This window comes from Malurus melanocephalus, unplaced genomic scaffold, assembly GCF_030028575.1.
Source record: "Malurus melanocephalus ecotype Western Australia unplaced genomic scaffold, MMel_1.1 scaffold_62, whole genome shotgun sequence".
Lineage (NCBI taxonomy): Eukaryota > Metazoa > Chordata > Aves > Passeriformes > Maluridae > Malurus > Malurus melanocephalus.
In genome coordinates, this window is record NW_026623294.1 from 493,517 (window position 1) to 509,074 (window position 15,558).

The window sequence follows — 15,558 nt, forward strand, 5'->3', positions numbered from 1 at the left end:
GTTTTAATTCTCTTTTACTCCATACTATTAATCCACTTATTGGCCTGTTTTGAAAAGATGCCTTTGCAAGAACAGTAAAAGGGTATCTCTAATATTTTCCCCAGTTTAGCATAGATTTACTATTAAAATAGGTCCCATATAGATTTGGATTCAAAATACATCCCTCACAAAAAAAGATGCTCTTTTTYTCTTGCTATGTCTCCTTGACCTGTGACCTATTGCTGGATAAGGACACTCTCCTGGTTAGCCTTGGAGCTGCAGGTTAGTGTGATGATCAGCTGCTCCAGGCAGTGCTTGAAATTCATCCACTTGTTAAAATAAGCCCGTTGTGGCTGCATCTAAGCCTTTTCCTGGCCTTTGATCTATGTCTTGACTTCTGGTCCCGCCCAGAATYACTACGTGGCTCCTCCAGCTCCCACCTTCTCTGGGTTCTACCTGGATCCAGGACCACACGTTCTTGCTGCCTCAGGAAATCACAGGCAGCAGAGGCCAGGTCAGCCACGCTCCACACAGACAGTGGCTGCCTTCACTGAATGTTGTACATTCATGCTGTAAATCTCCAGCCAATGGGACACATTTCCCTTCCCACCACGATCTCAAACATCTGCAGCCAGCCAGCCTGGACACACACTGCCTCAGTGAGCAGCACAGTCTGGCCCCAGGGTGCTCACACTGTAACAGGACAACCAAAACCTCTAACCTCTTCGAATTGTGCAGCTGGACACCCTTCAGGTCAATCTCCACATTGTGCCTAAGACTTTGCACCTCTGGAACTCTGCCTGTGATTACACTCACTAGGTCAGACTTGATCTCCTTGAGTATCTGTAGGAGCATCATCTGCACTATTGCCCAGAATTACACCACAGGGTTGACAGCTGCAATGCTCCGAAACAAGTGCAGCTAAACCATGGAAACTTAAAGATGACATGGGGTAGGATAAAGCTGAACTATCTGGTAGTGGGAGGGCATTTATCCCAAAGTGCAAGGGAAAGGTGACAATTTCTGTGACTGTGCCACTCACCATTCAYGGACAGACATAATCTGTGACTTATGCACAGGTTATCCCAGTTGTGAGGAGTGAAACTGTGTTCCCACAACCACTTGGACCATGGCTGTATACCTGTTATGCTTCTTGTCACCCAGAAATTTGAATTGCAGGTGCCCAGGACTGGATGGCAATGACAAGGCAAGTGYTGCAGCTGAGGACACTGCTGTCCTGGCAGACGTGTCCCCAACTGAGGACATTGCTGTCCTGGCAGACGCATCCTTCCATGAGCCAGGAAACCACTCCTGCTGCTCAGCAGTGGATGGCCTCTTTGGCAGCTTGAGGGACTGTGAATAATCCTTTTGAGCTCCTGCCACCCATCCCAAAGTGTGATCAGTACATAATGACGCCAATGGCATAGTGTGAACCATCTCCTGCTTTGAGCGGCTGGGTTTGAACAATGGTGACAAGAAAGAACTGGAATCTAACGGACATTCAAAGGGCTCTCTCCTTCACTCAGATTTTGTGTCAGGAATGTAATCACCCCATCAGATCCCAGGACACTGTTACACACAGGTCATGTATTAGGACACCTTGCCCCTGTCTCATGTGACAAGTACACCTTCTTGTCCTGCTTCCCTTGTCCCATCACACAGCTGGATGTGCMACTCAGCCCTGAGAAGCCGGACTCCTGGTGTGTTACCACACAGGAATATTTGCCCACTATTTGCCCACACCACTATTTGCTCATGCCTGGAACATATAGCCTGGGGAGAAAATGCACCTTCAAGACTCAGCATCCAAGGYCCCCCAGCAGGACAGAGCACATGTGGTGGCTGGGGATTGCAGCACTGTCCCCTGTGACATGGTCACAGTAATAACTGCTCTGCTGCTCCTTCTGTATACTAATACACTTTATATCCTCCATGGTGGATTTAATCGAGGGTGTATTGCTCAGGGCTTTTGTTAAAAAAGACATCTGAATCTTCAAATCCTTGGTCATCCTATCTCAGCAATCAGGGTCTAAAAAACCATCTGGGGATTATCCTAAGGATGAGCGTAAAATCTCGGCCTTGGAGAGATCAAACAAAAATTCTACCATAGATTTTATCATATCCCTGGAGTTGGGATTTTCCCCTGAGATTTCTTGCACCTTAACTGKGTGTTCTGTTAGAAGGACCGCACATGGTGCTGTCTGACTGGTGTTTAACTTTTCTGCTTCCAAGATTTGCTTGACCTAAGATGAGAGCTATGAGTGGAGGGGAGGAAGGGGAGACAGGCTGGGCAGGAAACAGAGTCCACTGAACTTCTACAAACCTTAAACAACTGCAGTTGGCTGGGATTCAGTATGTGAGAYGGACCAAGGTTCAGGGTGATTTATTTTATCTGGAATTGTTTCACATCTCTGGATGTAATGTGTGGACTTGGCTCCTGCTCCAAAAGCAAGTGGCCTTCTGAAGAAGGCTTTCAAGATGATCTTCCATTTATCTGTAGTGAAGCATTTGCCTTCTACACATCCACAAATTTGGAACTAATTCTCCGTATGACATAGCATTTAATGAGTTTGTCTCCTGCTTCTGCAAAGCATTTCAAATACTTTGATGGCATTTTCTCTTTAGTAATTAATGTCTTATCAGTGAGTTTTGCAGAGAACAATGGCTGATTCTCCTCCAATGCTGTTTTACATCTCTGTAGCTTCACTGACTACAAATGAATTACTCCTGCTTCACACAGGGGGGGATGAGAATTAAGACCTTAAACCTACCACTATTTAATCACATGCTTTGAACTAATTTCCTTTCATTCAGAATCTATCCTTTGCTTGCAGCCCTTCATAATTGCCATTTTACTGTCATTARAAAACTGGCCATTAACGAGAACCTCTGTTCTATGGTTGTAACTACGCTTTGATTTAAGAAACCCAAAATTAGGGTTACTCCAGCCAGTGGAAGCCCCACACCACAACATCTCATGGCAGTACATGGTGGACCTTCTCACCTGGGTACCAGACTTCTGGAGACGGTTCTACAAGCTCTGAGGGACAGTGGTTATTATTTCATTTCACCCCTAACAAGCTGGCTTTTTGACATACCTGAGGAGTTTGCAATTAGACTCAAAAAATAAAAGCCTGTTGCAGGAAAAYGAAGCTTTTTCTCTAGCACGAAAAGTCCAGCTGCATTTTCTTTTGAAAACAGCCAGACCATAGACTCTCCTTGTACTGTAGACTAATTTGTTTTGATRCTCACAGGATGTATATCCCGAAACTGGAATAAATATGCTGAAACATGCATAACCTGGACACATCTTTATTTCATTCTTTTGGCTCTGGATCCAGTTCCATCCTGAGAAGGTAAAAGCAACACCAGCAAAGAGAGAAACAGAAATGTGAAAAYCTCAGAGAGCTGTGATAAGGCTTGACATAGGCAGAAACTCATTTGCTGTTGAAATAYATTTTTATTTAAATACATATTTATATCTGAACAATAAAGCAGGAGCAGGCAAAAGGTAGCGGATACTGTTTTAATATACTTTCATTAATTACACACAAATCTGGACTAACTTTAGCATGTTCAGTGAATTAAATGGGCAAGTCCTTCAGGATCTGCTTACTCCCATAAATGAGCAGGTGATAAGTGGTGTCAGCTAATTTTGATGATTTTTTTAATGTGTGTAAGCATTACTCRTATGGGTACAGATCTTCAGGGCCAGACAATGGGAATTAGTTAAGTGGGGCATGTTGGGCATTATATATTAAGAAAAACATTAAGAAAACCTTTGCTATAAAGAGGTTCAAGTTATAAAACAAAGTGCTTGGAGTTGAAAACCATCAAAATTAAGGTTGTCCTTGCAACTAATGCCTTATGATACCATCTTTAATTTTAGTCATCTGTGTCATTGTCTCATAGCTTTAAACTTCTGTAACAAAACGCTGCACGGATCTTACTGACAACATTATCTCTCACTAAAAAGCCTATTATTTATAYTGATCAGCTAATGCAGAGCATTGGGGCTGACAGACATCTTCCCTTTGCTATTTGCTGACAGCAATGGAAGATGGTGCCTTATGCCTGGTGGTGTAATTTAAAGGTCTGGAGAACGAAGCTGTTCAATGATGGACAGGTATCATCTTGTCTTGGTCAGGACTGCATCCTTCCTCTTCCTCCCAGCCACACCACAGCACACTCGTGGTCCTGCTTTCCTCCCTTGCTGCCCCCATGGGTACCACCTACCATGGGTCTGATGTCCATTTTGTTCCTCCGTTTGCCAATATCTCCCTCCACCCTTGCTCCTGTCCTTCTCCCTCCCCATATCCCCTCCCATATCCCTCCTCTACTTCTTCAGTCTCCAGCTCTTACAACCACTGACCCTCTCTTTATTCCTCCTTGAGTAAATCAAACTCCCCTTTTTTTCCCCCTTGCTTCACAGGAACACACAGCAGACCTTGTCTCACAAGTGCCAAGGGGAAGCCTACAGCCAGCCCTTTTMTTTGGAGATCAAGGACAGAAAGATTTCTGTGGCTCTGAGCTGGAACATGTCCGGTCTAGGTGGGATTTTTAGATGTCAGAATTTAACAAGTCTCTACTGAGCATGGACAAACTGCAAAGACAGTAATGCTCAGACATGGTCCAAAGCCGGGAATAATTTCCCAAATCTGTTGAAAAGAAAATTTCTGGTGTTTGGTTGATTCTTTTTGCCAAATTTTTGTGCTTTCCTTCCATGCATGGARGTAAAACATCTTCTCAGGGAAATACTGGAGGGAATCTGGATTACCATAGACAAAATAACATATTTTCTCCTAACCTTGCTCTTGGAAACAGATGCACCATTCTTGATAAAACTTGCAAAACAAAAATAAAATGAAATGAATGAAGTCAGCTGGAGGTTGATACCCAGTATGGGAAATTTCAGCTTGATGCATTAAATTTTGGCAAATGTATAAGCAACTGACAACAAGATATAATAATGAAAAAGTGTTGGGCAATCACTGCACCTCTAATTCATAACTCCCACACATTTTAAGATAATGGAAATTACTCATGTTCATCAGGAATTGAATAGATGCCTGTGTTATTACTTGTATTATTCAGTTAGCAACAGCAGCCAAATGTATGTCTGACTTTCATTAACTTGAGCAGTATACCTGGCAGTATTAAAATCTATTTCAATTCAACCCCTCTGTATTTTTCTCCTGATGTACTGCATACAAACCTTAACCACGATATCATCTTTTGGGATAATAAACTAAATCAACAATGCATTTCATTTGCAGAGATCATCACATATGAGACACTTTCAGGTATGCAAATGTCTCAGACAAATATTGAGCCCTGGCTCTAAATGAAACTTTCAGAGATAAAGAAATATCTTTTCTATTTTAAAGAAATATCTTTTCTATTTTTAGTAGGACATTTTGTCCTACTAAAAAAAAAATGGGCAATAGCCTTGGCTAGAATTGTCAGAGTGGTAAATTTTACCCTGTTCAGGAGGCCAGCACAAAGCGACACTGAGTTTCCTACAGCAGTTAACATCCAAAGACAAAGCTTCTGTATCCAGGACAGAAGTGGGTTTTGGCAAAGTTTCATAATTTTTTGGTACTTCTAGCTGTCAGCATTGTGTCATTCACTTTACTTATGGTTCTTGATAGGCATCTCCCCTGGAAAAGAGATTCTTAAATCAGCAAGGCACTTGGGGCAAGTATTTTACATTTAAAAGATTCGGTGAGTTGCTGAGTAGCAGAGGATGAGCCCTACTCCAGGAGTGCTGCCAAAGCTGGACTTTACTGTCAGGTGTAAAGGCCATTTTTGAATCTGGATCAGTGACTGGTTCAGATGTTCCCCTCTAGGCAGGGCTTGGGACTTTCTGAAAGCAACTCTTCTCCCTGCTGCCCTGCACRTCTGCCTCTGCATCCCTTGCTGGAGCGAATCCCCCAGCCTGGGTGCATGTCTCTTYGCACTGATACTCCCTCCTTTTGTTGCAGTGACAAATAGAAGCCAGTCCCATTTTCAGGCTGCTTCTGGACTGTTTCACCCACCCCACCATATTGTAGGAGGCTGCTGCTTGTGCTCTGCAAGTAATGCCAGCCTTTTATTTTCTCATTACCTCTCCCTACCACTATACTTGTCCCTGAAAAATGAACAAAAAAAAGTTTTGTCAGCTGCATGTTTCTGTCATCAGTTGTTGCAGGGCAAGCTCAGACTTTCTGCTGCATTCATACAAAGCCCAGCATTATAAACCACCTTATAAACCCCATACAGTCCAGCTGTGCAGCCCAGTGATACCACAGCAGACACAACAAGCACTGGTTGCACAGCRATGCCCTCAGCTCCTGCTGTGCTGTTGTTCCAGCTACCAGGAATGCCTGGTTTTGTGCTGACATGTTTTGCACTTAATATCTAATGAAGATAAAACTATAGATAGAAWAAAAATTAAATAACCTGCATATGTCTGTGATTCAGAAACTGCACAGCAAAAGAGGCCTCTGGATCAAAGAGARGCAAGCATGTCCCAGGGTATTTTGGGAATGTTTAGAAGAGCTACTCTTTGGAACAGGAGCCTGTTGAAGAAGGATGCAAGCCCATGTAATTACACTGTTAAGAACTGATGCAGAAAAGAATCATTCATTGACATGTTACCGAAAATTGCTGGGACCCCTCCTGTGGTTCAATGGCCCCATGAGTACCAGTTCCATCCTATCACATMCCTGAATTCACATTATAAACCAGAAATGAACACAAGTGCACTTGCAAATATTTAATGAGACATTTTTGTAGAAGAGATGAGCAGTTCTATTGTTCTTAAATTAGAAGCATAAAATCTGGGAGTTGGGTGATGTGGTAATAAATCTTTTTAAATTGTCCTACCAACACATTTTTAGCAAGTTTTTTTTTTTTTTTCCAGATCATTGTCAATATGGGTTCCACAGATTTAATATCAGCTACTTTTTTCCTTTTTGCAGGTTATGTCCCTCTTTGAATAYATTATTTGAGAAAACTGGCCACCTCTTATGACCTTTGAATGTGATGCCAAGGCTATTCCATCCCAGGCACAAATGCAATCATCAGTCATTTACATAACAAACAGCTCTGGCCAACACCATCTTGTGACCTGTAGTGTGAGGCTCAGGGTTGTGCTTAGGACCAAGTCTTCTCAACCACAACTTCTATCATTGAACAAATCTTAATGGAGAAATGGCATGATTAGGAACTCTCCTCCCCATGTAGATCTCTTTCCTTAGCCCTGCTGGTTGTGCAAGTCACCTGCAGGATTGGCCCTGCAGAAATGAATGCTTGGGAAGAGCTCAAAAAATTGGGGTGCACACTTATCCTTAATGATGCCTTGACAGCCATAGGCGGGAAAACTTTTTCCCAGGATTTCCCAACTTGCTTTTTTGCACAGCTCTCGTGTATTTCTAACCATGACCCTTTTGGGTGTTTTCTGTAGCTGATAACCACACAGCACATACTGCACATGAGGTCCTCTTGCATTCTTCCAGCACATAACACATTTTGAAAAAAAAATGGCCTTTGGTGAAGTTTATCTCTCAATCCCACTTGAATCCCACTCCTGCCTGGTTTGACTGAATGTTGGTGTGGTGACTGGGTGGTYTGTGTCCATTGGAGGGCTGGGGAAACTCAGGGTGACACAAAGGCAACACAGTGAACACTACCTGACAGTTTGCATAAGAAATGCCCAGGCTGGAAGCTGCTTCTCCATGCGACCATGAGTAAGAATGCTCTTAGTGCTGTAGAGTGCTCCCAGCCAGAAGATTCAGGAGTGTAGGGAGSGAATAAGTGTGATCCAAGACAATATTTTATTATTTCTGTGAACTACAAGGGTCATTTGTCTTCTATTCTTTAATCCTCATGCTCATTTCTATCTTTTCAAATCATCTATCTGCCTTCTGRTCTTTAGTTCTGCTCCTTCTAGCATTAATGTGCGTATTTATCTTAATGTTTGGCAACAGATATCGTCCCCACAGAGAATTAAGGATTTGTGTAAGCATTTGGAGGTTTTGTAGGTCTTAGCCCCAGATCCTTCAAGGACACTGCCCACAAGTACACTGGTGGTCCATGAGAAACCCATTTGTTGCCATCATCTTTGCCTGAGGAAGGCCTTCTCTTAACTTGTTGTGGATATTTTGATCTTTGATAGATTCTGCCAAGTATATAAAACCTGGAAGTTTTTTTTTTTATATAGTTTTATAGTTTTATATAGTTTGATTATGTGTAAGATTGCCTGTAAGACCCCATGCCTATGTGAGGTCCTGCAGATTTTGCCGATGGTTTTATTCACTGTGCTTCACTGTATTTCACTCAACCACATCAAACAGTGCTGAAATTGTTGCTTAGTTGAATTGAAATCCCACTGCCTACAAAGGAAGARGATACGCAGAATCAGGTTTTAAGTATTTGCAACATACTTTGAGAAAGACTATATTAAACAATCTGTTTAAAATAAGGAATACATTAAACAATCAACATGTGTGACACCAACAAGGAGCAGACCATTGAAAATCTGGTAGGATGGGGGGGGGGGGATTCAGTGGAAAATGAAGCCTAAAAATCAATGACATGGCATGTCTAGGAGGTGGATCTAGAAATAGCAAGTGTGTAATTGTTGAGAGGTATCATGTTGCTGGGAGTGGGTCGCACACAGTAAGAGCACTCCAGGCATGGCCAGCCATCCCTCTGGGGACAAGGGTCCTGCCGTTTCCCAGCACAGAGTCAGCCACCGCGCCCACACTGCACAGTGATAGCCAGGGATGTGTTTGCCTGGGAGAGGCTGGGAAAGTGATGAGTGGGGTGGGAGACTGCTTGTGCCAGATTATTTTATTTTCTTACATGGCATGCCTGTTTTGATAGGAAGGCAACCAGATCAAGAAGTGGAGGCGGTTGGGATCTCAACACACCCGTTGGCCAAGGTCCTTCACAGAGCASAAGGTAAGCAAAGTGAAGGACAAGGAAAAACATCTGCCCAGGGTATCTCCCTGGGCTCTTCTCACCCTTTCTGGGGCCAGGGTCCTCTGAGAAGGATAGATTTTGCTCAAACAAAAGAGACCATTATGGTCCTCATGACYATTTGATTAAGGCTATAAAATGCTGTTTGATACCTTCTGACTTAAATCAGCAGTGGTAGTTTGCCAGTGAGACTGGTATATTTTGCTTTCTGGTTATTGCTCCTTTCCCATGTCGCATGACTGATGTAATGGATGTACACGTTCAGTGGTGGAAACATGCTGGCATAGGCAAGTGGGTCGGGCTCAGGCTCCAAAGCTCTGCAAAATCACCATTTTCCCCAGCTGAGAAATACCATAGACTAGTGGKAGCAGGACTTCTTGTTTTGGCTTCTGGAGCACACATTCTTGGTGCTGTCAATTCCCGCAATATTTACTTTGAAGACACAGCTTCTGGATCCGTGTAACTAGCYACAAACCGTAGCTACAAATCGCAGCCCTCTCCTACTTGCCACCCCTCGCCCCTAAAAGTTTCTAGTCTTCTTGTTGAGGGCGAAAAGTCTGRAAAAAAATGAATCCCGAGGCGAAAAGCTAAGTGGGGATTCACAATGAGCGGGCATTTTTGGGATAGCCCCCCTTCCCGTGATTTTTGACCCCTCCATTTTGCTTTTTTTCCGACACTTGAAGCTGCCACCGCGGCTGAGCGGGCAGGGTGGCGCGGAGCAGCGGTGCGAACCCCGGCGGCACAGCGCTGAAAACACTCAGCCGCGGCCACATTTCCCTTGCAAAGGGGGAGCCTTTCCACGTCCCCGCTTTTATAAGGGGCCAGCCCTCTCTCAGTCGGGCCGCAGCGCTGCTCATGTTTTCCACTGGGGGGGAGGACGAGAGAGGGGAGACCGGGGCGGAGAAGGAGGAGGGAGGAGGGGGAAAAGTTGCTTGAATTTGCGAGGGGCGAGAGCCGGCGGCAGCGGCGCGCTGCTTCTTTCCACTGGCTGGGGGAGCTGCCAATCTGTGTTGTAATCCTGCAGGAATTTCTGCGGGGTTTAACTGCGAGCCGCGGCGCCGCCGCCGCGCACTCTGGGCGGAGGGAGGGCGGCGGAGCCGGCAGCGCGCAACCTGCAGCCCGGGCGCCCCAGCGCCGCGCAGCACCGGGCCCGCCGGGCAGCGGCGGAGCGGAGCGCGGAGCCCAGCGGAAGAAGCGCGGCGGGCCGGATCCGGGGCGCCGCCGGCCCTGCCCCGCGCCCCTCGGGCGCTGCCGAGCGCCGCCGGCCCCCGGTTTCTCCTTTGTGCCCGGCCCCCGGCGGCCGCCGCGCCGGCTCCGCGGGAATAATGCGGGGCGTGTGGCTGGCGCTCACCGTCAGCTTCGTGGCCTGCGCCTCCGGGCAGCCGGTGAGTGCCGGGGCGGAGGGGAGGGGGCGGCGGCAGCCCCGCGGGACGGGACGGGACGGGACGAGGGCTCGGTTCCGTCAGCCGAGCGCGGGTCGTTCAGCCCCGAGCCCTGCCCCGTGGCATCGCCGCTCGCCGGGCACTGGGCTGGCTCGGGGGGGCATCTGTTGATAGTTGAGCGCTCTGCAAATGGCAGGAACCATCCCGCCCCTCCCGCCGAGAAAAAAAAAAGAGACCCCCTCCAAAAAAAACACACCCCAAACCTCACGAAGCCGTGCGGACCACCCTGCCAGAGCTGAGCGTCCTGCCGCCCTCCAGCGAACCTCAGCCGAAGTTTGCCGCGRCGACCCAGCCGCCAGCCGGCCCCGGAGCCCCCCCGGTGCCTCTTTCCCTGCCTCCCCSGAGGAGGGGCGGCTGCCCGGCGGTCGTGGGGCGCTCGAGGGGCGGCGGCGCGGGGCTCGGTGCGGGAGCGGGGGTTGGACCCATCCCGGACCAGCGCCGGCAGCCGCCCCGTGTCCGAGCGACCGCTCGGGAACATCGCCGGCGCCGCGGGCGGTGAGGCGAGAGCGTCTCCTTGCAAAATCCACCCTTCCCGGCCCGTTGCTAAAAAAGAGAAAAATGGCAGCAAACTACCCTTGGCTGCACTGCTCAGGACCTTCTCAACCCTCGGACATGCCGCGTTGTTGCGCCCCTCTGTGCGCGGGTGCGGAGCGCTGCGCTCCTCACGGCCAGTCCCCGCTGCCGGCTCCGCCGAGACCGAGCCTGCTGCGGACTCGCCGGCCCTTCCCCACGGGCTCGCCGGGAGGTGCTMGGGATAATGCCGCTGTTTACACTTTTTCCGCGCCACCAGTGTATTCGCTAACCGGGCCCTCTGCTTAATGCAATTAGCTCTGTTGCCGGGATTTGTACCTCTGGGAAAGCTGCTCTCCGGCGAGCGCTCCAACCCTTCGCGGCAGGAGCCGGCGAGGGCCGGCCAGAGGGTTTTGGTCTTTTACATCTGTGGATCTGAGATTGTCCTGAGGGAAGGGGTATGCAAATGACCCTGATGTAGTGTTTGGRCAAATATTAGAAAATGATAAATTGAGGTTTCAATATGAAATTTWAAAAAAACTCATGACAATTTAATCCAATTAAAATGAGCCGCTTCGCTGAACTAAATAATGTCACTAGCTTGGGTTAACTTTTGAAGTTTCCTAGCTATTGTATAAATTAGCCAAGTCACAGCGTTCATGAAATCTGGATCATCATTAGGGATTTCTAAGGATACAATTGCAAAACACTTTCCTTACAGACTGATTAAAAAAGGGTTGCGTAGAACACCGGCTCTTATTTCCGCTAAGTATAACTGTGTTGCAGAWACACCCTTGGCTAATGAGGTGCAATGTTTTTAAATTTTGTAGAAATTCTATTTGTACAAAGTTCTCTGATGTTGGAGTAGCTATTAAACTGCCACAGTAATTAGTTAAGTTCGATGGGTTTTTGCCTTAGGATGAACACACTGTGGCAGTATGAGGTGGGTTGTTGGGGCATACTGGGGCGGTGCTGTTTAGGGGACAGTGGGGAGAATGGGGTGGGGGCAGCCTGCCTGGCTCTGCTGCAGTGCTCTTGCTGCTGCCAGAAAGTTGTGGAGGGATTGGAAAAGTAAAAGGAGGTTGGTCTTTTTCCTTTTCTTTCACCTCCCTTCCTTTTCCTTTAACTGTGCCTGGCAGCAGCTTCTTGGTCTCTTAAGACAGGATTTTGTACACCAGTCTCTGGGAAAAGACAGATGCCAAATCTGTCTTTCTCTGCAGRAATCTGTCCTGGTCATAAGAGGAATTCTATATGGATGCTTAAAAAAACATTATGAGCTCTCCAGAGCACTGTCAAGTGGATTTAGCTCCAATCTTTGTTAGATTCTACTATTTATTACTGGTACCTAAGCGAAACTTAGAGGTAAAAATCTCATTTCTGATGAAGTAAATTGTCCATGGGTCTTTTGAGCAGAGGAGGGGAAAGCTGTGGCAGATTTTGTTTCTTAAAGTAATGAGTTCTCTGTGTTTGGTCCACATAACCAACATTTCTTTTTGGGGTGGGCCAAGTAGATGTTAGCACTGTGTTAAAATGTCCTGGAAGTGCGATCTGCTGCTGAACCACGGGAAGGGTTCGTCGGTGCTGGGTGCGTGCTTTGTGTGCCCTGACRTGGGCTGTCACACCGCAGCTGTGCCCTGCTGTGCCATGCCAGCTCCCCTGGGGAAGCAGCTGCTTCAGGACAGGGCTGGGATGGAGAGGGTGAGCGGGAGCCCAACCTGGTAGTGCCAGCCTGCACATGGTGGCAAGCTTTACCCACACCAAAGCTGGTGGATTGCAGCCAGGGCTTGCGGAGTGGTTTGCTGCCRTCAGTGCAGTGTGCAGTGCAATCTGATTAGCATGGGGTCTGGTAGCCYATGTGGTTCTGGAAGGACATGGGGGGTCCACCCAGGCGTAGCTGAATGGCAAACAAATGTGCTTTCTAGCTACCTTGAGATTTTCTTGGTTTACTTATAAGACAGGRAAAGACAGTGACAGGAAACTGCTGGAAAGAAAAGGAAAAGTATGAATGAGAGGCCTGATGTGCCTTTTAAAAGGTTGAGCCCAGTCCTGATGATGSTGGGAGTCAGCTTTTGCTGATTTTTATAGCACCAGAGAGCAGTGCCAGATATCCAGCTGTAGTTGTCAGCTCCCATTCGGAAGAGGCTGATAAACCTTTCCGTTTCAKTCTAGTTTGCAGCAGTGGGACAAATGGTTTTCCAGAGCTTGTGTGACAGTCTGATCCTCTCTGCATGCCCAAGTGCACACTGAGAAACTAGCAGGTTGTGCTGCAAATTGCAGCATTATGGTGCTGGTCTCCTCACAGAAGGTTAATTGCATCTCTCCTCTGAAGGCTTCTGGAGACTGTTTCACATCAACAATGCCCGTGTGTGGGGCTGGGTTTGGGACTTTCAGTGAAACAGACCATTGGGGCATCTCCTGAGTTGTCTTTCTGTTTCTTCTGTAAGCATCTGACCGCTGAGTCGTTGGCATAAATGTAATCATTGAAAGATGATCCAAGAGTAATATTTGGTATATTTTTCAGGAGTATTTAGTATTTGAGAAGCATGACGCTGTAATTTTCCTACATTTGTTTCTAATCGTTCCTTTGGTTTTGCAATTTGGAAAATTGATAGTGTGTTGGAGAGGAGGAATGTTGTTTTTTTTGAAAAAAGCAGTTAGACTTCAGAGACAGTAATTAGAGGAGAAGGAGGGCTGAAGAGATAGCTGGTATTTTAGATTTATATGCTGTGTGTGTCTCTTCCATGTGTCTTGAATTTCCTTTGTCAAATAAGTTCCAAAGAAAGGAGGAAGCCTTTTCAGTCTTGATTTATTTCTTCCCACCTCCAATTCACGTGTACTTTTTCTTCGCACTGTAGAATTAAAAAAAATGCTCATCCATTGCTTTTTATAGTTTGGCGACACCTGGAATCTGCCATGGCTGCTTCCCTTGGTCTGACTAAACTTTTAGGTTCTGCCATCCTACAGCTGCCTGCACTGCTATGCACTGGGAATTCTGGGGAACGCTGGGGTTTGCCACCAGTCTCGGGTRTTACAGCCCCTGCTTAAATTGATGTTCTGAGGAGCCACTTTCAGGAAATGGGTTTCCCTTCAGGTTAGCTTATCTTCTAAAAATTAAAGAACAGATGAATCTTGACCCAAGATCAAACACTGAAGTTCCTCTTTTTAAAATCTTAGCCCTGAGGTCTGCATTGGAACTGACTTAGTATTCAGTCTTAAATGCAGAGATGTTTTCTGTGCATTTTTYCCTAGATCCTTATCAAGGAAGTAGATGAGAGCATCGTCTTCAGGAACAAGCTGGGACAAATATCTTAGGGTTTGAAGCTGGGTGCTGTTATTGTGGTTCGTGGGCAGATAACACCTCTGTGGTAGGTTCGAGACAGTTACTCCAGCTAATGGAGTAAAGATGGTGGACTTTGGAGAGTGCACAGTAAGTCTGGCATTTGCTTGGAGATTTGGTGGATCTAAGTCTCTGTAGTCCTAAGTTAAGTGTAMTCTCAGGGTGACAAGATAAAAGCCTAATTTCTTGAGTAGTAGAGGTGCAAGTTATGAAAAGTCACATGGTCAAACACACAGCCATGATTTAATGCCTCCAGAGGGGATGGTGGAGAGCTACCTCCCATCCTTGGTGGGTAACGTGGCATTTTGGCAGGGTGTCCTGAGCTTGGAGAAGAACCTGCAGAGGAGCCAGTCATTTGCAGAGGTCTCCTTTTGTGCTGCTCTTTATGGTAAATTATTTTTATAAAATGTCAAGCAGAGGCATATGTATGGCATTTATTAATTACATTTTCTCACCAAATTAACTTTTGCGATTGAGCAGTTGAAATGTTTTTCTTATGGCAAAGAATTGCAGGCTTTAGTAAGACTTAATGACTGAACAAAGAGCTCTTGTCTAGTTATGCAGAAGTGCTCTTTTGTYTTCTGAATAGATCTGACTGACTGATTTTTAACATAAATGTTGTGTTTGAGGTTGGCAAGCTTATTTGAGGCCTCGTATAAGACTGTATTTGAATCAGAGTCATAAAGATGCCCTCTGTGCCGCCACATTTGAGAGAGGATGCACAAGTCATGAGCAAGTGATTTGGTCCACATTCAAGTCGCTTTGCACTCCATGTTGCAGGAAGCATGAGAGAATTACTGGAGGCTGTTCTGTGAACAGCTTGTTGTTTGGTTATCTTCTGTTCATGCTTATAAGATGGTAATAAATTGCCATCTATAATCTTCTCAGGACTAGTAGGTTTTTTTTTTTGTAGGTTATTTGACACTATCCAGTGATTTGGGAACATGAATTCTCCTGCTCACATTGAAGTATAATTTGCAATCTCTTGAGTAAAGACTGCATTAGTGTTTGACCCCATAATGACAGTTCTCTGTATGTATGCTGTTTTCTTGATTAGCTCAGCCCCAGGGGATGCTTTCAAAAGCATACTAGATATATAGGCAGAAATACAGAATACATGTAATCCTCAGAAGTACTGGAATACTGATTGCAGTAGGAGAAAACATAGCATTTAACAAYCATTTGCAACAAGTGCATTTGCGCTGAGCAAATTATTTTTGTTGATGTCTCAAGCAGGGGTTTCATTTAAARTGAAATAATGACTAATAGGATGGTGATGAATCTGCAGAAATTGGCTTTGTAGACAGGCTGTTAGAGTATAGTGTC

The 15,558-nt window shown here is 46.0% G+C and overlaps 1 protein-coding gene across 1 annotated transcript in view; it reads left to right on the top strand.

Annotated features, from left to right (window-relative positions):
* The first annotated feature begins 10,012 nt into the window (after positions 1-10,012).
* The window catches only part of SDC2 (syndecan 2), a 59,993-nt gene continuing 54,447 nt past the window's right edge, over positions 10,013-15,558 (top strand). The window contains exon 1 of the mRNA XM_057366244.1: positions 10,013-10,328. Within this exon, the coding sequence (XP_057222227.1) occupies positions 10,269-10,328 (60 nt within the window). The 5' untranslated portion in view covers positions 10,013-10,268. The remainder of the gene's footprint in view (positions 10,329-15,558) is intronic.